This window comes from Danio rerio, chromosome 2, assembly GCF_049306965.1.
Source record: "Danio rerio strain Tuebingen ecotype United States chromosome 2, GRCz12tu, whole genome shotgun sequence".
NCBI classification, from domain to species: Eukaryota; Metazoa; Chordata; class Actinopteri; order Cypriniformes; family Danionidae; genus Danio; species Danio rerio.
The window spans coordinates 28,242,106-28,269,628 of NC_133177.1; the positions used below are offsets into that span (position 1 = coordinate 28,242,106).

At 34.9% G+C, this 27,523-nt stretch overlaps 1 protein-coding gene across 11 annotated transcripts; it reads left to right on the plus strand.

Annotated features, from left to right (window-relative positions):
* The first annotated feature begins 2,007 nt into the window (after nucleotides 1–2,007).
* On the plus strand, nucleotides 2,008–27,377 carry LOC137487822 (type-1 angiotensin II receptor). 11 transcript variants are annotated; one of them, XM_073926058.1, is made up of 9 exons: nucleotides 2,020–2,087; nucleotides 2,174–2,228; nucleotides 3,035–3,162; nucleotides 3,915–4,029; nucleotides 18,482–18,591; nucleotides 19,223–19,396; nucleotides 19,555–19,608; nucleotides 23,015–23,113; nucleotides 23,195–27,377. In XM_073926058.1, exon 9 carries the CDS (start codon nucleotides 23,261–23,263, stop codon nucleotides 24,335–24,337), a length of 1,077 nt encoding a protein of 358 aa, XP_073782159.1. In that variant the 5' UTR covers nucleotides 2,020–2,087; nucleotides 2,174–2,228; nucleotides 3,035–3,162; nucleotides 3,915–4,029; nucleotides 18,482–18,591; nucleotides 19,223–19,396; nucleotides 19,555–19,608; nucleotides 23,015–23,113; nucleotides 23,195–23,260; the 3' UTR covers nucleotides 24,338–27,377. The 11 variants fall into 11 exon arrangements, with proteins under 11 accessions (XP_073782131.1, XP_073782150.1, XP_073782122.1 ...); XM_073926044.1 differs by having other exon boundaries at nucleotides 2,033–2,087; nucleotides 19,140–19,396; XM_073926025.1 differs by having other exon boundaries at nucleotides 2,033–2,087; nucleotides 2,194–2,228; nucleotides 19,140–19,396.
* The last annotated feature ends 146 nt before the right edge of the window (nucleotides 27,378–27,523 follow it).

Genomic DNA, 27,523 nt, shown 5'->3' on the forward strand with positions numbered 1-27,523 from the left:
ACGAGTTATTGATATTTTTGGGACAATAAAGACCTCCTTCATCTTGACACGTTTATTGAGTCAATTTTATTGTTTTTTTTTTTCTTCAAGAAAATATAATGTATGGTCATTGTCAGCTACTGCTCTTTGGTTTTGGTAACGTTATGCTCCAATTCATTTACGGTTCTCTGCAGTTCAGCTGTGCCTCAATATGAGGTCACTGTATGTAATGGGCAATATGAAGTTGCCTGGAGTTACAATATTCTGCTTTACTGTCATAATTACTACCATAAATAGGCAAACAATCAGCTACATATAGTTAAAGCTCTGCACACAAGCAAAGACTGTAAATTGTAAGTAACAATAAATGATCTTATTTATTTTTTCCTCATAATTTGTATTTTTCACTCAGTGCAGTCGGAGACTACAGTATTGACTAGTTGCACAAAGTTAAGTTAGTTGACTGAATGCCGTGACAGTGTTAGCATTCAGCATGATCACACAAAATCAGTGCAGTTCACAGTTAAAAACCACTTCCTACCTTTTCTTGTAAAAAGGTAATAAAATTCACCACAATAAAGTCCACAGGGATGTTTACTTCACAATGTTGATGGTTATTCCAAACTGCTGGCGTTCAAATCATAAGCGAGGCCTGTTTATTTTTGTAAATGAATCATGTGAGAGTCGATTCATTGACCTATTCATAAATACAACCGTTGCTTTTGTTACTGAACAAATGTACTAAGACAGTATCTTACCGCCACCTACTGGCGGTTTTAGTTATTACATGGAAAACCTAATTTTACGAGTTGCATATTTTTCTTTTTAATATTTTTATTTGAGACATTATTAAAAAAAATCCATAAAGGTAAATAATTCAATGGAGTTTTTAAAATCAAAATTTAAAATATTGCACCTAATGGGAAAAGTGACGGCAGTAGAAGAGAGAATGCAAAAGGAAGAAGTATGGCACTCTAAAAAAGTTTAGGAACCGCTGATATACAGTCTAGATAACTAGGTTATGACTGTATAAATACCTATGATATCAAAAATTAAGTCTAAATCAATGCAAAAGTAGTGTAAAATATTACAATGCACAAGCACAAATATTCTAATACTGTAAACAATTACTTTCAAACTACAGTAACTAATTATATATTATTTATTATATTTTGGAAGTAATTTGCAAATGCAGCCAAAGCACAGGATAGCAATAAGTATGGCTGTAATATTGGTCATGTGGACGTTACTAATTTTGAAAATTGTTTTTCTTTTTATTGAGATATTGTTTAAAATGTTGCTTTTCAATGGGGGTGTATGAATATATCATATTTCAACTCATATTTAACTCAATATTGTAATTCACCCGTGCTGTTGTTCTGTTGGTTGTTCATTCTAAAACGTGACGCTAGCGGCATCTACTGGCTGTTTCCCAAATAGCAACAGAGTGTCGTCTCTTAGTGGTTCTCATCAAATGTTGTTCTTTTACAAAGGCCAAGGACAGTAACTTCAAAATAGGGGTCAAAGGTTAAAAGTTTGTGCTCAAGGGTTTTTGTGCTGATAAATGTTATTACTAAACTATTTTCCAATGCCCAATCTATTACTAATTTGTCTGGGCAAAAAAAAATAAAAAATCTTTGAAGTCATTTTTCTCAATGAGTTAAGAGGGAGTTAAGGTCTTTTGCCTTTGTAATATCTGTTTTTTTTGAAAACAGCTATAATAATCTAACCTTAGTATACTTATTAACATTAACTAAAAATAAACAACACTTGTAAATCATTTAATAATCATACTTCAACATTTAATAATGTGTTATTAAAATCCATAATGTGCTTGTCACCATTAGTACACTGTATTACTATTATATAATAACCTTAATGTTAACAAGCCAACAATGAATAACTTTTCTTTCATTTGAAAATGAATAAAAGCCACCTGTAACAATGATTTTGTGTCATCTTAATAATATGTGATGTGTTCTTTGTATTATTCACAAATATTTATATACGCATTCGAGGATGATTGATATCTGCGCAAGTGCGCATGCGCAGCAGCGTCATTTTAACGGTAATCTCCCAGCCCCAGCAAAGAGTAAAGGGAGGAACCGGTACACTCAACAGATATTTATTTATGTCTCATTTATGACAGTGTAATGTAAAGTGTCACTACTTAACAGTTTTGTATATTTGTTAGTAATTTTAAATGTTCTGTAGGTTAAAATGCACACAGGTCCTTGAAGCAGTCTGAGGTAACTTTAACGTTAACTTAATAAGATGATTTTGTATTTACAGTTTAACGTGTCGCCTAACACGACAAACAGCAAAATAATCACTTTTAAATGCTTTACTTAAACTGCAGTAGCGATTTTGATGTCTGAAAACGTGGTGAAATTCGCTTTGTTCTCTCGCGGTTTCGTTAAAGTTAATTTAATAGCATTATTAACCTAAGTTACTTACGCGACACAGATTATGATCATAGTTACGTTATATTAAATATAATGCTTTTAACTTGACAAAGTCTGCCAAAATTACATTCACTGTGTGCAGCGGTCGCTACCTCCAAGCTAACTCAGCTATTGCCCGTTTCTTCATGCTAACATTAAATTTTATTATCTCGTTTATTGTTTTCACCTTCATACTCAGGTTTCATTCACAAACACATCACAATCATTAACATTAACGTTAGTTCTAATAAATCGTAAATTAACCAATTATTTTAAAGCTTGCTCTATTAATTTGTGTAAATGTGTCAATGATTCAGTAAATCACTCATGCTTTTCATTTTGTGCGGAGAACTGGTACTCAGTTGCTTTCTAACTTGTTTAGAGCTGAAATTTTGATATCAACAGTGGTGCTTTTCTTAGTATTTATGTAATTTAAAAAAAAAATACACTTTAGATACAATCCCATATCTTCCAAACAAAGTAAAACAGGATCAAGAGATTGACCATCACGAAGAGCGTGTTTTCAAGAGCAAGTCCCATTATTTTAGTGTAACTTAGACAAAGCTACATTTATTTAAACTTTTAAAAAATACAATATGTATATCTTTCAGTTTCAGGCCTCTGATGTGAAGAAATGCTGGGACTGTCTTTGTCTTTGTTGAATGATTTGTGGAGCAGTATCCAGCCATACGGGCAGCGCTTTGACCCACACATCAAAAGTTGAGAGGAGAAGAGACAGGTAATCTACAGAGTTGAACTTGATTACTGATAGCTGAGTGAATACTTTTTGGACAGTGTTTTTAAGTCCCGACCCTGAGATGCACAGCTGTGTACATTCTGTATGTCTCATTTTACAAACATGCTAAGTTTAGTTCATAGAGCTAATAAGTCTCTGTGTTTAGTAATAGAGAAGTACAACTGTAGTGCTTTGTGTCCCTATTATACTCATCACTGAATTACATCACTAAAGTTAAGTAAAAGCCAATTTTATAGTACACTCACCGGCCAATTTATTAGGTACATTTTACTATTACTGGGTTGGACCCCCTTTTGCCTTCGGGACTGCCTTAATTGTTTGTAGTACACAGTAGATTCAACAAGGTACTGGAAATATTCCTCAGAGATTTTGGTCCATTTTGACATGATAGCATCACGCACTTGCTGCAGAATTGTCGGCTGCACATTCATGATGCGAATCTCCTGTTCCACCACATCCCAAAGGTGCTCTATTGGATTGAGCTCTGGTGATTGTGAATGCCATTTGAGTACAGTAAGCTCATTGTTATGTTCAAGAAACCAGTCTGAGATGATTCTCGCTTTATGACACGGCCGTTATCCTGCTGGAAGTAGTCATAAGAAGATGGGTACACTGTGGTTATAAAGGGATGGACATGGTCTCGCACAGTTTATGTCAGCATGATGAACTAAAAACATGACAAAACTAATGAATGCTATAACTTATTGTACATTATACTATTCTATTAACTTCAGATCAAACAGGCAATATCATCATGAAGCTTGAGGAGTTCATCAGCCTGCTGGTCATTCTGGACATCTACCCATCACACAACAATGTGTTTGTCTAGTGACAGGCAGTACACCACATGTAAGTTTGACCATTTTACACACGCACGAAAAAAGACGCAATGATTTTTAACAAATCTGTAAAGAAGTGAATATGATGATTAGGATATATTTTTTGTGTCGGTATTAAAAACAGCTGTGCGGATCTATATTCTAGTGTATAGTAACATTTAGAAGTTTGGTGTACCTGTTGATTTGTGACAGTGTCATCAATATATAGATGCAGACAGCTCACTAAAATATATCTTTTAAAAAAGTTACTAATGAGATTTGAGATTTTTTTTTTCACTCATCAGAGCTAAATGTAATCTTAAGAGTTAATAATGAACTAGGTGTAGAACATTTTCTTTACTCTTAACCTTTTAAGAACAATGTCTATAAAGGGTAATGTTCTGTGCATTGAGATTTGAGATGTGGTAACAGTAGGAAGAGAGGCAAACAGCTTACAGTGTAGCTTAGCATTGTCATCCACTTAGCTAGTTTTGTCTGAAATGGTCTGCACACATAATGTTATCTTTTAAAACAAGACTTTGTTAAATGTATTCAGTTTTAGTTTAAAATTTGTGACATTTATTAACAATATAAAAATGAATACAAATAACAGCACGTTAATAGCAAGAATGCATGAATTCATTATAAAACAAAAGCAAATAAGGTATATAATTTGGCATATGATCTTAAGGAATTCAATAGATTGTACATACATTTTAATAGCTTCCTATTAGAGGGATTTCTGGAGGATCATTTGACATTGAATTAAACTTATGTCATGATGTTAGATGTACAGCTTTGATTTGCTAAAATATGTAGTTTGTTAAGTTGATATGCATTATTTTTGGTATTTCTGCAGAGTAAATTCCCAGGTACATATTTTTAAAATTACATTCCAGATTCAATCCCATTATTTAATTTATCTCTTTTATTCAAATCTTGCCAATATGTGTGAATATTATTACAATCCCAAAATATGTGGAAATATTTTAGATGTTATAAAGAACCAAATTACATTTTTCAAAGAAAAATTCCATTCATTAGTCTGAATTAATTGTGATAATCTCTGTTTTCCAAATAGTTAACCATTCCTCATGTGTTATAATTATATTAGCTCCCTTTCCCATTTCTGTTTTATATACATTGTTGAGTGTTTCTTTGTTAACGTCAGACAGGAATAAATTCTTGAGACTAGTTTTTTTATCAATCTTCTTTTTGTAAGCATCTATAAATACCTGCACTACTGTTGTTTTTATGTCTTCTGAATCTCTTATGTTTTTATTGAAGTAGTCTCTAACTTGAAGGTATTGGAAAAAGTCTTGTTTATCTAAGAAACAGTGTGTTCTCTTCACCCAGACAGAATAAATCCTCCATGCATTGATCTGATGTCTCTGAGCTGTAATTATGTTTGTTAGAACAGGCTCACAGCAGCTAATCACAGTTTATCCTGCTAATAAAGAATTAGTATAAATGTACATTTAACTTAAATAGACAATACATTTCAGTTTTGGTGGAGTAGAATCAAAGTAATGGTTGGATCCTTTTTGAAAATGTAAACATAAATGAGAACCACAAGCTTGAAGCGCATCGCATGTTTGCTAATTTGTTTTAAAAAAAATTCATATGTGCTAATTATTTCTTTTACATCCGTACACAAATGACACCATTTAAAGAAAGAATATTCACCCAAACTCTTAAAATCTTGAAACATTTTTAAAGAGACTGAAAAATAATGATAGCCTTATGAGTTTTTGATCACTGTTTAGTGTATTCTTAAACCCAGCTGTCTGGTCATTGTATTCTCCAATGATCATCACTTGACCCTCATCACTTGACCCTGCCATGTGCATGCATCCCTTCTTCATCCACAGACACGAGCATTTGAAAAGTGTCTATACAGTGTACCTGGAAAGTATGCATAGTAATGTATGCATACTAATTTCTTTTACATTTTTTATGTTATATAATTATATAACATAATATAACATAGTTATATAATATTTATATTCCAAAATTGATTAAATTCATGTATTTTCTCAAAATTCTACACACAATACCCCATAATGACAATGTGAAAAAAATTGTTGCAAATTTATAAAAAGTAAAAAACCTGAAAAATCACATGTACAGAAGTATTCACAGCTTTTGCTGTGAAGCTCTAAATCGAGCTCAGTTACATTCTGTTTCCACTGATCATTCTTGAGATGTTTCAGCAGCTTAATTGGGGTGTTCACCTGTGGTAAATTCAGTTGATTGGACATGATTTGAAAAGGCTTACACCTGTCTGTATAAGGTTCCAGGGTTGACAGTGTGGCTGCGTCTGAAACCGCCTATTACTCAGTAGGCACTGCATTTCAATTTAAACATACTTCTTGGCCGTTAGAAAAGTACATCCTATACAGTTTGAATGTGAAAAGTATGAATGGAATTCAGATGTACTATATCCGCCGATTTGTCTTGGTCATGTGACCTACCTGCGCCAGTTGCTTCGCTTCAGTCCCATTCATGAATTATCTCGCGGGGCATTATGGGATAGCGTATTGTGCATGAAACGCGCACTTCATAATCCCGCCGGAGGTAGTAAGTCATCTGGGTATTTCTCGCATACTGATTTTCGAATTGGATTTTCAGGCTGCATGTCAAAGCACAAACCAAGCATGAAGACAAAGGAAATTGTCCACACACCTCCGAGACAGGATTGTCTTGAGGCACAAGGCTAGGGAAGGTTACAGAAAAGTTTCTGCTGCCCTGAAAGTTCTGATGAGCACAGTGGCCTCCATCATTCGTAAAAAAAGACAGGTGTGCCAAGCTTGTGGCATCATATTCAAAAAGACTTGAGGCTGTAATTGCTGCCAAAGGTGCATCAAAAAGGTATTGAGCAAAGGCTGTGAATACTTACGTACATGTGATTTTTCGGGGTTTCTTTATTTTTAATTCTTTATTTTTCAAATTGTTATTATGGTGTATTGTGTTTAGAATTTTGAGGAAATGAGTTTATTCCATTTTGCAAAAAGGCTGTATCTTAAAAAATGTGGAAAAAGTGAAGCACTATAAATACTTTCCGGATGCACTGTAAATTAGAAGCGCAACATGCATTTATCATAGTTTAATACTGTAAAAGCAAGAGTTTGGAAACAGGTTATCTTCATTTTCTAAAATTCAGATTTATTTCATGTCCAAAACTTCATATTTAACCAGTCATCAAACCTGTTATAATTTGGCCATTAATTGAGCCTCTATAATAGGACGTAAATATGTACCTTTCAGGTACCAATATGTACAAATGTGTACTTTTTTTAAGAGGTACTTCCCCAGTGACAGCCCTCATAGTTTTATTTCTGAGAGCATATAATATAAAACTATAGTGTCTCTTCAAAATATTTAGATTAAGCCACTCTGTTAAAAATAATAATAATAATAATATTTTTGTTGTCTTTATAAACATTTGAAATCGTCAGAGATTTGTGTTAAAGTTCTTTCAGTGGAAAAATAGAAATATCTCTTAGATTATATTAAAATATCTTAAGATAAACACTTTTCTTGTTTATGAGTAAATAGTGACAGAATTTTACTTTTGGTGGTGAACTGTTGTCTTAGACTGCTTACAATCTACACTATAAAAGCCCAATAGAAATAAGATGACTTAGACTGTCCTAATTGAAATGGTGTTTCTCAGTGAGCATGTAAAAGCTGATTTTGAAAGTGACTCTTGTCTGAATGTTTGTCCCTCTGGACTAAACAATCAGAGCTGCACCTGTCACTTTAGTTCCATGTGCAGCTGTCAGCAGTATCTGCATCTCTCTTTTCTAACAGGATGACGGGCCTTCAAATGCTCTAATAATGTACAGCTGTCATTCTCACCCTTCATTGAGTGGTGTTTTCCCTTGAGTGTTTGCTGATTAATACATTGCTTAAACTCATACTCTATATCATCAGTCCAGATGTTAGTGTGATCACTACAAGTTTTTTGTGAAGTTTGTTAAAAATTTGTCATGAATTGTGAAGCTGTCAACATGCAGATAGCCACAAGGTGGCAGAGCTGAGATGCAGGACGAATCATCGACCACATTCATTATTAGCAGGGGCAGATTTAGTGATTTTGGGGCCCTAAACAATTCCAGCTATGGGGGCCCAAAATATATAAAATGCACCTTTTGTACTTTAATTTTTTAAAATTATTTTGCTACTTTGTTCTTATATCATTCATTTTCTACATTTTATCTTGATGCAAAATAATAATAACATGAAAAGCATCTTGTGAACTTTTGAAACGATTTGTTTTCTTAAGATGATTTACAACTAAACATACTAAATGAACTATTTCATTTTTAAAACTAAATCCTTACTGATTTGACTGCTGGACTGGTCCTTGATTGAAGGTAAGGGACACTTTGCCCGATGTAATATTTACGTTAAAATAAAATAAATTTAGACCCTGACCATACAAAATATGATAAAAAACAATGTTATATAAAATTATTATTTATACTTATTTAGGGCCCCTCATATTTCCTTGCTTATTGGTTAAATCCGCCCCTGATTATTAGTTGACTCTTTTAGCAATTCAGATTTTAAAAACTATTTATAAATAAATAAATAAATAAATAAATATATATATATGATTTTATACCTAGTCTGTCTAGAATGACATGAAGAAACAGAAAAAACCAAGACAAAATAAATCCAGTACAACTTTGGGAAGATTCTTCAAAAAACCTACTTGCAAAGCTACCTGAAAAACTGGGGGCCAAGTGTTTTGAATGAAAAGTGTGTTTATACCAAATGTTGATTTAATTTAGTTAGAATATATACGTTAATTGATAAATAAAATGTATTTATGCATTATTTTAAAAGCATCCTCATTTTACAGCATTTTTACTCAAGTGCCTAAAACTTTGAACAGTACTATAGCTTTTCATGTAAGTTTTTTAAAGCATCTTTGAGATGTTGCCAAAGTTCTTCCGGATTTAGTTTGTCTCAGTTTGTTTTGTTTAATATACACTCACTTGCCACTTTCATAGGTTCATAGGCACTGTGGTTATAAAGGGATGGACATGGTCAGCAACAATGGCACAATTGCTCTACTGATACTAATGTGCCCAAAGTGTGCCAAAAAAATCCCCCAAACCATTACACCACCACCACCACCAGCCTGAACAGTTGATACAAGGCAGGATGAACCCATGTTTTTTTTTTTTTTTTTTTTTTAACACTTACTGGCCACTTTATTAGGTACATCTGCTCGTTAACGCAAATTTCTTTATTTTTTAAAATTTTTTGTTTATTGGTTTTAACGAACATACAAACGTAAAAAAAAGGGCAAAGACAAATGTATCAGTAGACAAGTATAGCAGCAAAAGGCAAAGAGAAAAAAATCAATAATTAAATAAATAAAATAATAATAATAAAAAATAAATAAATAAACATACAAACAAAATACAAAAAACATAATACACAAAGTTATGCAGTGATTAAGGTCACACATATTGTGAAAATACATCAGATGTGTTCATAGAGTCAGAGGATCATTAGAGGCATCCATATCTTTTGAAAGGCATCCCCTTTGTTTTTTAAGTAGTATGTATATTGTTCCAAGAGCATTGTTTTATTCAAGAGTTTTATGAACAGTTCAAATTTTGGAGGTTTTTGTTGGTTCCAGTTGAGCAAAATGCATTTTTTGCTAGATAGGAGATGATGCCAATCTCTTTATAGAAATAGGATCAAGTGTCTTGTTTAGTTCTGTACCAAAGAGGTATAGTGTTGGTGTGAAGTCCAATGGAACATGCAAAGCTTTGGCTGTAAAGTCCTGTACTGCTTTCCAGAAAAATTTAAGCTTTTTTGCGTTCCCAAAAAACATGCATGATTGATTCTGAATAGGTTTTACATCTGTGACACCTGGATGATACATTAGGGTACATTTTGCTCATGCAAAGTGGGGTCAGATACATCCTATGTATAAATTTATAATTTTGTTCAATTATTCTGTGATTGGAAAGGGGAATGAGAGTATTCTGGCATACAGCCTCCCACTGATCTTCATTAAAATTATATCCCAAATCTCATTGCCACACGTTTTTAAGTGATCCCAGTGAAGAGAAATGTTTCTTTGCATTAAAAAGCTTTACAAATGTCTTTTTTAATTTAATCTATTTTGTAAAACAGTTAAATTTGAATTAGGTGTCCAAATAATCCAATTTCTTCCCTTATTATCACAGATTATCCTTTAGAAAAGCAGCCCACATACAGTAACACGCTATACTGTACATGTACTTCTCCACTCAAAGACGTTTCTGTACAGTGATAAACCTGACAGCTCTGATACTCATCAAAAGACACAAGTAACCTGTGCAGAAGTAATTAAATCCCTGATTGAAGCCTCAGGCCGCCTTCTCCATGCGTAAAACACACCTTATACATCCATTAGAGAGCTTGATTTGGTTACAGTAACAGTATCATGCAGGGCTGCTGCACTTTCCTCGTGGTGACTGATGAGTCTACGTGACAAAGTCGACTGGCAGGTGCTGACTGTAAATCAGATCATATCATATTGTTTGTGGTACTGTACATTATGATTTGCCTGAAGGGAAGGCCAGCTGTACAAGTGTAAACATTCAGCCACTGACTAAAATACCGTGGTACACAACAAAAACAACTTCTGTCTTCAACTGCTGATTACATATTAAAATATGGCAGCTTCTGTTTTTTAAGCAGCAGTGGTTAAAAGCAAAAATAAATAAATAAATAAATAAATAAATGTTATAATAACAAACATTGCATATGTCTTGTGGAGTTTAATGCTGGTCAGCTCCGTGCTCTCTGTCGCCTCTTGGGATGTTGAGGCTTTTTTAATTTTTCTCAGAAGTAAACTTTATGGTAATTCACAATGACTGGGCCTCAAGAGATGGAGAGTATAAAAATGTGGTTGTTCTAAAATAAAGACTCCTGGTGATTTCCTTTCTTGAGTTTTCACAGATGAAAGGAACTGTTTGAGCAAGAAACCTCCAAGCTTATTGTCTTTGAAATTTGAAAACTTTGAATTTCACTAAATTCTATGAAGTCTTTTTTTTTAAGCTGAAAAGAAAACTGATTGATAGAAATACATTTAGAATTATTAAAAATGTGAAATATATATTTTTAAAAGATTTTTATTTTTATTTTCTTCATCGGATCTGTTTTTGGGATGGTTCTTTGAGGTCTGGGCATGATGTCTGTCTTTTAGCCAGCACATGTCTTTTATTTCTTTTTAATATGCCTGCTTATTTCACGCCATTTTCCAAAAATGAGTTTTAAATGAAAATTTTGGATGAGTGAAGCATTTAGTGGTTCGAGTTACATGAAGAAATTATGACAGTAGGACAGGGATGTCCAGACTCGGTCCTGGAGGGCCGGTGTCCTGCCAAGTTTACTTCCAACCCCAATCAAACACACCTGGGCTAGCTAATCAAGCTCTTACTAGGCATTCTAGACACATACTTGCAGGTGCGTTGAAGCAAGTTGAAGCTAAAATCTGCAAGACACCGGCCCTCCAGGACCTAGTTTGGACACCACAGCAGTAGGACAAATGAACAACAAAACATTAGAACAAAAAACATTGACGTTCTCATTTTTTTTTTTTTTTTTTTGAATATTGACATGCTAAATTCTTTTAGTAAAATATTTTTTATCTATTCATATAGAGAATGTTTGCAAAAAAATTCTTACTGTCCATCAAAAAAGCTTTTAAACTAATCCTTTCCAAAATGCCACAGAGGATTCATTTTTGACGATTGAATCTCGCTGTGAGCTTTCTAAGAACAATTTTTTTTATATTGAAGAACATTTTAATGATACATAGAATCTTTTTAAACTATAAAGAGTTAAAAAGTTTCAATGGATTTTAAAGGGCCATGAATCCCCCTGTTTCAGCAGGGTGTTTTCACACCTCTAGTTTGAAAAAAAGTCAGGAAAGTGGGTGTGCCTAGCTCTGTTTGGGTGGGAGTGTCGGGGGAGGGAAAAGGGGAAGGATTTGAATAAAAATGGGAGTTTTCATTTGGGCATGCGCTGATTTTCACCGAAGAAAAACACACACGGAGGGGAGAAAGACAGTGACTGTGTTTAATGACAGTGGAATGTTTGATACCGCATGTCAAATAAGAGAAAAAAACCTCTGCATTTCTTGGTAACTCAGATGCACTCGGTAGGTCAGAAAGCTGTGTGTGTGTGTAGACTATCCTGTCACAAAATGCGCCGAAAATTAAACACGACGGTCGGCAATAGTTAGCTTGCAGTGTTCACGTTTACACTTAAAGAGCAGCATTTACAGTGGATCTTTTAGTCCATAATATTGTTGTGATATTAACGTAAACTAAGTAACTTAGAAATCATTTTGACTAAGGTCTGTCTTTAAACACTGAAGGAGTTTTGCTGACAATACGAACAATAACTTTGCCATCTGAATGTACAAAGAAAGGGGATTGATCGCACACACTTACTGTAGAGACAATCTGTAGAGACAGTGACAATCAACACATACTGCAACTGCGTCTTTTTTTAAAGGAGACGAGTAGCAAATCCGGATTTCACAATTTCCAGATGTGAAAAGCTCTCGGGTAAAAAATGTTCCGTACAAACGTATTTCTGCCACGTGTCGCGTGCACTGACATGGACTGGACCAAGTCTGGCTTCCAGACAAGGAGCAAATATGGACCATATCTGGTCCAAGTCTCAGCCAAGTTAATAACCCATTACTGAGCCTAAACTGTGCCAGATGTGTTGGTGTGTCACGGGTACAAAATTGATAAACCCATGAATCGTTGTACTTTTTGGGCGTGCTTTTTCTCTAAGCAACCTGATTGGTAGAAATTTCTTTCTTTATTCGAAAATAATAAAAAAGTGTTTTAAATGTGGGTCAAGATCATCCAAACTTACATGGCCCAGATTTTAATAACTGATATGTGGGCCAAATACTACATTTTACATCTGGCCCAAGTATTGTGGGCTACTTTAAAGACGGAGCCACTTCTGTCAAACCAAAGCCATGTTTGGCCCACATGCTGTATGCCTGTGCCAGATAAATGCCTGCTGTGCCAGATTTATGCCAAATCTGGGTCAGAATTCTTTGCTACTTGGGAAACACCTGAACATTTTTTTTATTTTATTTTATGGGGACTTTAAATTACTTTTCTTTCCCATTCTGATACTCATAGTAGCAGTCTTTAGCAATCTCTGTCATGAAAACTTGCTGATAAGATATTTGCATTAGTACGAGTGGTTGATTTGAAGTAGGTTACCTAATAAAGTGGTTGCTGAGTTTATAAGTGGAGGGAATTCACGTGTTTGCAAGTATCATAATGACTCAACTATTATCATACATTCAGCATTTTATGTGTGTCATCTTCCCTTAAAACCCTGGTTAAAGGATTGGAGGAGATATTCTTGGCAGCAAGGCTCTGCTCTTCATCTGAATTCCTCAGGAGGTGTTGAGTGAAGAGCGACCAGCCATATCAAACTCATGTAGGCTTACTTATTAATACAGAGGCAGTAGGCTGCATGATGGGAACGCATTTGAGCTCTGTAGTAGATTGTCCAATCATACATTACACTTCATGCCTGTGCTCATGCCTGTGCTCCCTGCAGTGGAGCGGTACTGTGAGGCGAATATAGAGTAGAATAGTTTCATCCAGGATGTTTTTCTCATGTATGTGACTCACATCAGCAGTGGCAAAGGTTAGGACTCTGAGACTGACTCATGTTATAAATGTCTAGTCCAGGGCTTGTATTTTTTTAAGCAAATTCACATCCCAGCAATGAGGTAAACCGAATAGCTTCGATGTCGTAAAAAGTCGGAAAATTTAATGATGCATTTTAATTAAGTTAAACGTTTTTGCTTGTCTCCAGAGATTTGTTGGCTTTGACTTCTCATCGTGTAATAATACAGTGCAGTAGTTTAGCTGAGAGCACAAAATTCAGCGAACCATACAGATATGCTATATGTAAAATATTTCTGTTTATTAGCACTGTCAGGGGGACAAATGTGTTTTTTGAGAGACAACGAGTCTCAAATATCTATTCAAACAAACTTTAACAGTCTCTGAGGGTTCTTTTGGTGTGTTTGGTTTTTGCTCTGCCTCGAGATGGCTATGTTGATTTAGGTGTGGACAAACTACAGAGCTCTCTGGGGTACTGCTGCATGGGAATCACAGCTGTCAGTTTTGAACCGCTACAGATCATTATTGAAATCTCAAAACCACAGTATTTTCCTGTGGGATCGAATTAAATCTACAGTCAGAGGCTTGTACTTCAAATACTAGCAGCCTTGCCATCCGTCACAACACTATTAGTTTGCTAATGTAAACAAACAGAAAGAGTAATATATATGAATTAGTTCACTATTTTGTAAAAATTTGTATTTTTATTTACCAAACTAAAGTGGTTATTATTGACATGTTTAAACACATAGATGTGGCTGATTTTTGTAGGATAATACAAAAAAAACAACAACAACAAATGCTGGGAATGTGGTTTCACCAGTAAATCACCAATAAAATTAAACTACGGCTGTTTTTTAAGTTTAATTTTAAAACTCTAGAATCGCACAAAATCTACATTTTTTACCGCATGTGCAATTTGAAGGGAACAAGATCACGACACCAACCTTCTTTATGGCTGTTTTGTTTACGGGTTACACATCACAACATCCTCCTCTGATTAATACCTCATCTGAAGTAATTCCCAACTTGGTCTTGATGGCAAATCTTCTCACAAAATGAAAGTGACGTCTTTGGTTACAAGTTTGTGGGCATTTTAGTTGTTGTTGTCATGTGATATGTGTTTGACAGGACAGACTGTACCTTGCATTCATTTTATACAGATTACAAAACCAGAGAACATTTGTTTTCAAATGCATTAAGTTTGCATAAAAGCATTAAAGCCATTTTAGGTTCTCTAGGATTACCTAAATGATTTACATTTAGCACATCTCAGGGCTTTGTGATGGCCACTCCAAAACATTCACACTCTTGTTCTTAAAGCACATTTTAACTAATTTGGCAGTATGCTTAGGGTCATGGTCTGTTTGGTCAAGTTTTTAATTTCCTGGCTGATGTTTTAAGAAGTTGCTACAGTATTTTTACATAATATTCTTTCTTCATGATGCCATCTATGCTGTGAAGTGGGCCAGTCCCTCCTGCAGCAAAACAGCCCCACAACATGATGCTGCCGCCCCCATACTTTACAGTTGGGATGGTGTTCCGAGGCTTGTAAGCGTTCCCGTATGTCCTCCAAATGTAACACTGATCATTATGCCTAAACAGTTCAATCTTAGTTCTATCAGACCACAGGACATGTCTAAAAATTATTATTTTTCCCTGTGAAATTTAGCAAATTGTAATTGGCTTTTTTGTTGTTGATTCTGGCTTGTTGATTTTCCCATGTTGTCACACAAGGAAGCAGTGTGTTTGAGGTTTTCCTTAAATACTATTCTACAGTTGTGCCTCTAATTAACTGAAATGTTGTCAAAAAGCCAACTTCCAAAACCTTGGCACCATTATCTGAACTTTTTCAGAGGCAAAATAATATTATTGTACTTGACTCTTAAGAAAAGCTATAACAATTTCTCAAAAAAGATCTCTCTCATTATACTGCTATTTCGCATAACATAAACAAATTTGATAATCCTAACTTACTTAAAAGAGAAAAAGTTTAGTCACATTAACATCTGACTTTTTTATTGGTTATATGCCTTTTTATACAGTGTATGTAAACTTCTGGTTTCAACTGTATGTCTGTGAAGCAATTAGTCACTGAGATTCCTGTGCATTTGCCAACCCCAGATAATTTAAAACAACTGCAGAAACTGTTGTTAAAACAGACCTCTGGTCCAAGCCCCTCCCCTGGAGAATCGTTAGTTTAAAGCGATTAATGATTGGGTTCTGTACTAGAAGGCGGGACTTCATTTGCTATATTGACATTACACTTTCCACAGTTCGAAACTTTATGAGTGACATGTTTTGTGTATTGTGTAGTCTTTGTTTATAATTAGTTTTTTAAACTTCAAGCTTTTTAAGACTACCCAGCAGGCACAGGACGTCAACATTACGTCAAATTGACATTGTACGCCAATGTCGTGGGATGTTGCATTTTGGGTGGAAATGAAAATTGGAAAATCGTTCACGTCAGAGTCCAACGTCAGGCCGACGTCAATTTCCAACATCAGAAAGACAATGCATTTTGGTTACTTTCCATTGCAAGCTGAAAACAACAAAATATTAACATCTAATGATGTTACCGCTTGACTGTTACCAATATGACGTCTATTAGATATTTTGATTTTGGTTGAATGATAAATAAATGTCAGTATTTGATGTCAATTTGATGTTGGCTTAAGATGTTGGCTCAATGTTAGATTTTGGTCACACAACCTAAAATCAATCAAAAATCTATGTCATTTTACATCATTACTGAACATCAAGATAACATTGTCCTTAGACACTGCCGACCTTAACCTAACCTTGATGTTAACATCTTATGATGTTGTGTACCTTCTGGGTACATCAAACTTTCAGGTTAGGTTTTCCCAACCCAACATCAAAGTTCGTCAACAATTTTTAATGCTTTCCGCATATGGTCAGTTGTGCTGCGTGTATGTCACACTTGCCCATCCACAATAGTATACTTTTAGTTAACCCAAGCATTTAGTGTTGCCAAAACCTGCTAGAAAAAAAACTGAATTAAGAATAAACCTATAATAATAAACAAATAAGCCACATACCAAAATATAGCAAATTCAAGAGTGAGTCCTGTTCTGTACACATGCAGAAAGATTATTAAAAAGATTCCCTACTATATTTAAATGCAATTATCACTCCCGAAACTTTGAATTTTCTATGGGATTAATTATTGTAATCTACTAAATTTGAAGTTAAGACATGAGAAAAAAACATTTGCAAAAAACATTATGAAAAAATGACAGTATTTCTTTATTTTTATTATTTGGTGAGTAGTTGTTTAATAAGAAGGATAAATCTGTCATCTCTAGCTTTATAAAATGAACTGCATACACTAGATTCATTTTACACATTATCATCAGAATTCTGATTACTAACAGAATTGTGCTCTTTAACATTTACCCAAACGAACAGGTGGAACAAATATCCCTAATAATGGCAGGGGGACTGCAGACATCAGCATCCACAGTGCTCCCTGAAGGCAACATTAACTTTTGAGCACATGAGAGTATTGAATTAGCCTCCTCTTGATGCTGCAACACCTAATCCACTTACCGTTATACTCTGTCTCTGGCCAGTCCTTGAAAAACCCACCTTATTTATTGCATCTTTGTGCAGACATTTTTATATGTTTATATATTTATATCTAAACACAGAGTGTCATAGGACGTCTCTAAATGCTAAAAGTTTCCATTCCACAGTGCAGGAACATTTCTGGTACAAAATAGATGCATTATAAGCGGAACAGATTGGCATGTCGAGAAATGATGTTAAAGCAACTCTCTCACAATTCAGTTGCTTTTAGACATGACATCAAGTTTTATGTGCGCAAGCGTTTTAGCGGAGAAAAACTATCCGCTTTGATTGACTGTTTAAGGGAAGAGATGAAAGACTGAATGGATGAAGCAGTTGGATTTGCCCCTGGGAGAAAAACAGAGGCCAAGGGTCTCAGAGGCCCCTTTAAAAAATGAGGGAAGGACTAATAGCAGTCATTATTATTAGCAGTCAAAAGTATATTTAAACTGAAAGGAAACTATTTGTAAAACGTCCATGTGTGAACAGTTAAGCAACCTTACAAGAGTTCATAACTTTTTTTATTTAGTGTCTTGTTTGTATGAATTCATATTATCTCTTATGTACAGTTTTCAGTTTTCTAATGCTCTCCACACTCTCAGAAAAAAAGGTGTACAGTGGTACAAATAATGTTCCTTGAGGAACAGTTGTGTACCTTTGTAAAAGTTGTACCTTATATCGTACCGAAAAGACCTCTAACGATACTGTTCTGTGCCTTTTATGGTACAACTAAAATAAAGGTACATGATTTTTCTCATATAAAAGGTACAAAAGTGTTGGACAACTCCTTTTTTATTATAATACCTATGAAAATAAATATTACGGGAAAGGCAAAGTGATTTTATGATGAATTTCCATATTGAAACATGAATCATCATTTACAAGCATATGTTTAAAAAAAAACTTTAAAAATGTATTATTAAGTTCTGTGATACAAAGCAACTGGTTAAACATAAAACTATAGGTATTGTAAACTGATAATTTAAGGCATTTTAAATAAATGTTTGGTATGGATTTTTGACAATGTTAAGGTACAGAGTGTCACTGTGGTGGTACCTGTATAAATTAAATTTGTTCCTTTGATGAAGGTACAATATTGTATCTGCAGGTTTTAAAAACCGAAGGTACATTTTGGTTTTCCATGGTACAAACGATGTCCTTAAAGGTACAAACTGCAATGGTACATATTTGTTTTTTTGTCTTTAGGTACAGTTCTGTCCCATAAAAAGGTACTGCCCCAGTGACAAGGGTTTGTACCTTCTTTGGTACAACATTGTACCATTTTTCCGAGCGTGCAGAGATAGCTATGTTCAAGGGTGAGTCTTCCTTTTAATAATTGCAAATTTGAACACAAATAACATTGTATGATTTTATTCAAATGAGCCTTCTTTTCACCATCCGTAAAATATAAATATTCATTTATGCTATTGTAAAAAAGCACATAACAAATATGTTAACATGTAATTCATTTGATAATGTCTGCATCATGCAATAAAAGTGCACCATAATGGACATCAACATAATGTCCAGTTTATTTTCCCCTGCTGCTTAATGAGTCTGGCTTAATGAAATATTATTCAGTTATTTACTAGGAGTTTACTTTTAACATTTACAGAGAGCCATTTGCTTTTCTTATTCATTTGTACCTTGCCTTGTTGATCTGGGTAAATATAGTGCAGTCAAAACGAAATGTCTCTCTACAAGTCCTTATGTATTTATATTTGTGTTATTGGAAAATCATTTAATGTGTTTTATGCAAATTTGAAAGCTTTTGACAAAAAATGCGTTGAAAGAGTAAGCAGAACATGTTGGAGAGAAAAAGGTGACCAAAGAAATGATGGGAAAGTCTGTCTCTTCCCCCAAGGGTCTCTCTCTGCCTTTCTCTCTTTCTCTCACCCCCTCTTTTTTCTCTCATGGTCATGGACGTTTCCGGCCCCTGCGGCGCAGCCCCCGCTGCAGGTCCCTGGTGTGGTTGTAGGACTACGATAGAGGGGTATAAGAGAGACGCTGAGGAAATCCATTGGGCACACTGTTATGATCAAGAGTCAGGACGGCTCTTATAAAAGTCATATCCTGAATTTTGGAACTGGCAGAGAGGCTTGAAGGTGACTTACACTAAAGGTAAAATATCAGTTTTGTTATTTCATTATATTTTTAATCACACCTTCAATTTGTAGAATGAATTTGACACATAAACTCAGGAACAAAGCAGTGAAAGTGTCTAACTAAATATTTTGACTGTAAAGTTTGTAAGTGTGTGTTCTCTGTTGTCTCTCCAGCTACAATACATTCATTGATTTGAAAGTGCATTCACATTAAGATTCTCAGTCGAGGTAAGTACAGTCAAAGGATTTCAGCAGGTGTATATGAAAACAATAACTAATAGGTATATCCTAGTTAATGGATTGCATTAAAAAATATGGTGAAACTTTACAATAATGTTGATTGATGTATTTACTAACATGAACTAATAATGAACAATACAAGTACAGCAGCATGTATTAATCATAATTCATTCAGCAATTAGTGTACTAATGCATTATTAAAATCTAATGTTGTCTAAAATCTAATGCTTAATAACATTAGTTAATGCACTTTGAGTTGATTTTGTGTTGAAGTTTTTAACAATGAAAAACTTTCTTTTCGTTACATTAACAACAACAAATAAAAACTGTAACAATCGTATTGTTCATGGTTTGTTCATGCCAGTAAATTCATTATCTAACATTATCTTATGCAAGCTTATTGTAAAGTGTTACAGGAATTACACATTTTTTAAATTTGTGTATTGAAGATTTTTCAGAATGTTCAGGTCAGATATGGAAATGAGGTATTAGAGGCCAATTTTTTTTTAGAGCGGGGATTTTGGGCATCTCTTTTTAAATATAATTCAGAAAATGCTGCAAACAGCCAGAATAAAACATTAATTCATAATATTTTTTAAGAATAAAATGCTTTGTATAATTAAACAAATTACATAAGAACATATCGCTCCATTAAAACAATAGTTAAAATATAGATATGAATAAAATTGTGCTGTATGTACTGCTAAAGTAGAGATTTCTGGCTTAGTATAAAGCAGAAAAAGTATTTTGAGAGGAAATTCCTTTAAAAATATTTGTAATGTAATTTAATTCTGCTGTCAGAAATGTATTCTGCTGTCAGAAGTGTGATAGAGCACATTAAAAAGTTTTCTTTTCATTCGACTAAAAATCACTTTGTGTGAAATTTAAGTTAAAAAATAAAACATCTCCCTGCATGATATTTTGTGTATAAACCGTCCTTCGCTGATTTTGTCATCCGTCATTATAGGGAGTGCAACATTTTATTAGACCACCGAAATAAAAATAAATGCAAACCAAAACAAAAATCTCTTATCAGTTTGACAAATTAGGCTATTCTGATCAGCCATCACTTCCTGAACCACAGCGGATGTCTGATAAGCATATTAAAATAGATTGAATGATATTCAAAAGACATGAACCTTGAAATGCTGTGCCGTCTGTTATTGGTTCTTGACTCCCTTGGCAGCAAGCCTGCATTTGCTTACATAATAGCTTGTCTTATGGAGCAAACAGTTTGAGCAGAGCAATTTTAATAGCTTATTTGAATAAATCCAGAAGCGAATCAGGTTTTTTGGGCAAATAAGTTACATTTTAAAAGAATTTGCCTTGGTGGCTTATTTCTGAAAAATTAATACACAAAACCAGAGCATCTAATGTATTAGATTTCTTCATGATGCATTATTTATAGCATGTGCTTTTGAAAACTGAATGCTAAAATTTTGAGTATGAAAAATATTTTTAGTCATTAGTAAATTCTTGCTGAACAATATATTAACCAAAAGATATGCTTGCACTTATGGTGAGAATCCAGCGTTTACAGGAGAAGACCAGCTAGAAACTAATGTTTGACCTTTTCCAGAGGTCAGTAGTTCAGCCAAGAGCAGCCTTGCATGCGTTTTCATTATGGTACAGTTGTGGGAACAGCTTGAGAGACTGAACAGCTCTCACAGTACTCTGGAGATGTGGAGGTCATACTTAAAGAGGAAAAAACACCTTAAATATCTTCAGAGACTCAAACTGAGCTAAATATGCAAAATGTGTTGTTGTATATTTACAGTATATCGTCAACATTTAAAGTGGATCAAAACCTTTCATTAAAGATGCCATAAAACTATTGAACAACACCCATTCATGTCTTAGGAGAATTTTGAAATACCTTTTTGATCCATTTCAAATGTTTACCACTGTTTATTACAAGGACATAGGGAAGAGACTAAATGAGGTGAATAAATGCAAAAAGGTTTAGTTAAAAAAACACCCTTTTCAATAAGTTGCCTACATGCCTAATAGTACGCTGTTAAATACTGTTTATTAACTGATAAAGAGAAAATGTAATAAAGACTTCCATTTATTTTAGCCATAGTGCAAATGAAACATGTCTTTTAGTATTAATAAGAGATGGAGTAGAGGCTCTGACAGATTGTTTCAACTGAAATTAAACATGCTACTCTGAGAGATAAGGAGAACTGGCAGGGATCATATACTTTTACATTTAGCTGTTTATTCTGCATTTAGTTTTTAGGGCACATTGTTCACAGATTATATCAGTCTGCTTTAGGGTCTGCATATGTGTTTGGGGGTGGTGCGACTCGAGAAGAGAACATTATTTAATCCTTTTTGCATGTCTAGGTTAATATTGACAGCATTTTTTTAAAGTGAATCAAATTATTATTGGGGAAATTTCAATATTGGTGGATATTGGGGGGCATGTGTCCCCTCCGTCCATGCTAAATCTACTCCCCTGGTTTATTACTTATCGCTGTTGACAACACTGAGCCTCTTTGTATTTACCAATAAGATTATCAAAGCTCTGGGTTTTTATTGTTGTCTTGAAATTCTAGAAATACTAAACAATAGTTTGCAATTCTTATATCATATAAAAGTATATATATCTCTGCATGACACATACGTGAAGATGGGCAGGTTATAGGTATAGTAAAACTAAATCTATACTTGTTGAAAAGTAGTAAAACTAATTTGATAATGTTGATAATTAAGAGGCTTTAAAATGTATGTATCAAATATAAAAGAATATGAGCTTTATGGAGTAAACAACATTTATTGTAATGCATAAACTAAAATTAATCTTATTGTATTCATTGTGATTTTTACATATGGGTCAAAGACAAAACAACAATAAAATGAAACCCCCCAAAACCATTCATATTTAAAACAAAAATCATTTGATGACACTATTAAAAGACTACTTTTAAGGAACACAAGTAATACAAAATAATTGCAGCATTCTAGCTTTAGAGTTTGCCAATTGTCATTCAGAAAACTACTGTGATTACTTGTTGTTTAATATATTTTAAATAGTAAAGCTCAGAATAAGTGTGTTGTTTCTTTTTTTACATAAAAATATCTGTTACACTGAATGACGATGAAACATTATTTTACCAATATTCTGATATCTCATTTTCACAAATAATAGATTTTAAATGCTTGTAAATAAAATCACTTTTTTAAATTTAATGGACACCAAAACAAGACTACTTGTCTATGACCCATACACATTTGAAGTTTTATAAATTAATTTATCAATTGCAAATATACACAAATTGCTACTGATGAATGGGTTAATTATAAACAAACCATAGATAAGTAAATGTTGTGTATTATACATTAATAGTTCAAGATTCCTAATGTTAATATTCTGAAACTTACATTAAAGTTCTGAATGGAGCTGCTGATGAAGTACAATCAATTCAACTGTAACCCAAGACAGTCAATCTCTTAAATGACATGAACAGGGAGACCTCTGGTGTGTGTTGTAAGTATTGCACCTACAAATTGCAAACATACATGAAGCCTTTTCTCATATTAACTATCAGTGTCCACTCTACTTTCACAGGACTCCTTTAATAATGATGCCTCTCTTTCATCTGTAAAAACAACAGTGTGTTGACAAATCTCCAAAATGGACAACGTCACTTCCGACTCCAACACGGGACTTGCCCTCGCCTGTAACATGACAGGACACCACAGTTTCATCTTCACCTTCATCCCAGTTGTCTACAGCTTCAACTTCATCATCGGACTCATAGGCAACAGTCTGGTAGTCGCCGTCATCTACTTCTGCTTAAAACTGAAGACAGTAGCCAACATATTTGTCTTCAATCTAGCCGTTTCAGACCTTACATTCCTCCTCACCCTTCCCATCTGGGCCATTTCCACTGCAACAGGCTACCATTGGCTTTTCGGAGACCTCCTATGTAAAACAATAGCTGGTATGGCTCTCCTAAATCTATATACTAGTATTTTTCTTCTCACTGCTCTCAGCGTTGACAGATATTTGGCTATCGTTCATCCTGTCCAGTCTAGACGCTGCCGTACGGTGATCTATGCCCGGGTAACATGCGTTCTAGTTTGGGTGGTATCATTTGGCCTAAGCTTGCCCACAGCCATCATCCGTGGGACCCATTTCATCCAGGACAACAATGTTACCGTATGCGCCATTCACCACAAAGAAGACATTCGTAATGTCCTTGCAGCTCTCAGTCTGATGAAGAGCGTTTTTGGCTTTCTTCTGCCTATCACCGTCATCCTCACGTGCTACTGCCTAATTGGTCGGGCTCTGCCTAAAGCAAGGGACATTCAGAGAAATGCCAGGTCAAACGGGGATGAGGTCTTGAACATGTTGGCTGCTGCCGCCCTGTCCTTTTTCCTTTGCTGGGCTCCCCATCAGATCTTCAACTTCATGGAGATGCTTCTCCTGCTGAAAGTCATCACTAGCTGTGACGTTGTGGACATCATTGATACTGGGATGCCATTCACCATTTGCATTGCCTTTTTCAACAGCTGCATGAATCCAATATTGTACAGTTTTGTTGGAAAGAACTTCCGGAGGAACTTGTTGAAGCTCTTAAGGTGCTCCTCGACGTCCGTGGCCTCTCATCCAGCCCTCAGCACTAAGATGAGCTCACTTTCATATCGAACTTCAGAGTTATCGCACCTCTCTGTCATTAAAACCCCTTCACTCCCTCGGGCCACATGAGAGGAAGAGCGGAAAAACAGGAAGGGAGTGAATCATCTTTCTTAGTTCACCGTGATTCAATTCAGAAAGTGACTCTTGTTTATTGGCTGGTGACTTGGTATTGGAATGGGAACAACATATAGTGATTCATCTGTCATTTTTGGGTAACGACCACATTTAGGAGGGGGCGCAAAGGATAGTTTCAGTATTGGGTTATGAGTATGGTCTTAATACATGTTTTTCTGTGTTTATTTAGAAGTGAAAAGTAATTTGAAATAATCAAGAAGCCACGATTACATCATTCATTTATTAATTTATTCATTTTTCTTTGGCTTAGTCCCTTATTTATCAGAGGACGCCACAGTAGAAGGAACCACCAACTATTCCAGCATATGTTTTACGCAGCGACTGCCCTTCCAGCCACAATCCATTACTGGAAAACACCCATATTCTCTCGCATTCAAACACATATACTATGGCCAATTTAGTTCATTCAATTCACCTATAGTGCATATCTTTGGACTCTGTGTTGGAACCCCATTCAAACACAGGGAAACTCCCGAGGTAAACATGCAAACTCCACACAGAAATGCCAACTGACCCAGGCGAGGCTCAAATCAGCGACCTTCTTGCTGTAAGGCGAGTACACACTGTGCCACACTGCAAATAACAGAGTAAATGTACAACTACAATTACAGAGATGATAAAACAGCTGTTAAGAAAGCATGTGGGCATGCTAGCTGTTTCGAGATGCAAATTAAACTTATCCCCAAAACTGGAATATCGCATAAAACATTGCCAATTGAGCACTGTTTCCATTTAACCAATCCAAAGGAACAAAATAGTAACTTCCTGATGAACTAACGCCAAATATCAACAGGAAATATGTGCTGCGGTAGCAGAAGCCACAACCTTTTTACCTATATAAGAAATTTCTTGAACCTCAGAAGATGAAGTGGCTTTTGGAGACACAAGACTGCTCATATGAGCACAGCCACTCAAGACTCTCAGGTTCTGGAGGAAATAATACAGAACCACTTTGTAGATGGGATTTGAAGCAATTTAGAACGAACAAAACATACAAATTCAGATGTCATGTAATGTGGTTGGTCTGTTGGTTTGTCCATGATCCGTTAATGCAAAATCAAGTGACTTTTGAAAGGCATGCTAGAATTAATTCGAGAAATGTATTTCCATCTTAATTGTGCACTTTTTCTAATAAAAGGTCGATCCTACTCAGTTCTAAGAATAATTTTCAAGACTAATGTGCATCTTCACATTTCCATTAATCATTTTTTACAAATATTTGTGATATTCTAAAATGCACGAGCGGGGTCTGGATGCAGAGTTGGTGCAGTTGCAATCTGAGCTGCATTTTTATTGTGCACACCTAATCCTACCCGTAACCCTACTCCTCAAAGTGACTTCATTAGCTCCATTGTTTACATTGTGTCTGACATGGCAAGTTCAACACTTGCAGTTTCAGCTTGCAAATTCAAGACTGCATCCAGATACTATTGAAGAGCACGTAAAAAAATAGGTGGTTTCAAACATAGCTAATGTGGGTGTCTGCTTGAGGTCTGCAATTTGGCAGTCCTGTCAGGTCACATTGTGTGTATTTTTATAGCATTAAAAAAAATTGTGTCAGTGCTGCTTTTGATTGAAAATACATTTTTCTATAAAGCAGCTTTTCATTGGTTTAGTGCCATGGTTTAGAGTGATTTTAACCACAATCAAACATTAAAGTTGCTATTTTTGCTGAAGACGAGTGTCGTTGAAATATACCTTGAAAAATGAGCTGTAAGTGATTGCAAGTTCTGAGGTGAATGTAACCAGCAAGCATGCATACATACAAAATAAATTTCAGTGACATTGCATATTCAGCAGATTGACGGCAGCGCACATGCACTCATTATATTGCTTAAAGAGTTAGTTCAGCCAAAAATAAAAATTGTTATTAATTACTCACTCCCATGTCACTTCCAAACCATAAAATCTTCATCTTCCATCCTTTAAATGTTTATCGTTGAAATACAAAATATTTTAGATGAAATCTGAAAACTCTCTCATCCTCCATAGACAACAAGACTTATTTTTGATTATTGCCATGAATGTACTGTATATGTAAATGTGATCCAAAACCACATGTGTGTATATGTATATATCCATTGTGTATTCCTTGTCTCTGAATTAATGATAAATGTACAGCAGTCTTTTTAACCCAAACTGGTTTCAAGCATCCTGTCTCACAGCTCCATTGATTAGTCCAGGGGTTTTCAAACTTATTTATGACACTCAAATATGATCCTTTCAAGAGTTCACACTTAGCTGATGATTGATTTTAAGCAAGTTTGTCATGCTGTCCCAGGAGAGAGCCCTGAGCCCATAAGGTCCTTGAGCCCTGGGCTCCCTCCAATTTGCAGGGCGAGAGGGGAGGCTTGAGCTCAGGTAGATCTCGACAACTCCCCCTTGATAAGAGCTGATGAATAAAATAAATAGTATGAATGAGATATGCTGCAGGATGAGATTTTGGCTGTAGTGCTTAATTTAGATTGATCAATTCACTTTAGTGCATGTTTTTGGAATGTGGGAGGAAACCAGAGAACACCCATACGAGCATGGGAAGAACATGCAAACTACACACAGAAACGACCGCCAGCCTGTTAAAAGACTAGAACTGGTGACGTTCTTGCTGTGAGGCAGCAGTGCTAACCACTGGGCCACCATGCCACCCTATAAAGTGAAAGGTGCAGAAGTAGGGAGTGGAAGGGGGATTCTTCAAATTGAAAATGACTGTAGTGAGAAACCGTGGCTCTTTATAGTGGGTTAGGACTGGCCTGATTGGTGGATCCTACGTAGCTAATGCAGAACCAGCCGTGTTCAATCATAATCACGTGATCCTCTTTAAATTAGTTTATAAATAAACTTCACTTTGTGAATTGCGAGGAACATTCTTCCTACAATATAAAAGTCAGTTCTTTGTTTTTATGTTGTGTTTATGAAATGATGTAATATTATGATGATGTGATATATTTATATCAATAAAAAATATTCACTACAATATCTGGAAACATTAATAATTGTAATGTTTAAAATTTCTTTTTTCAATTTATTTGATCAAAAATACAATGAAAAACTGATATGGTGAAATATTATTTTAAAATGCGAAGAATTTTTTGTTTTCTGGGTAAATACATTTTAAACTAA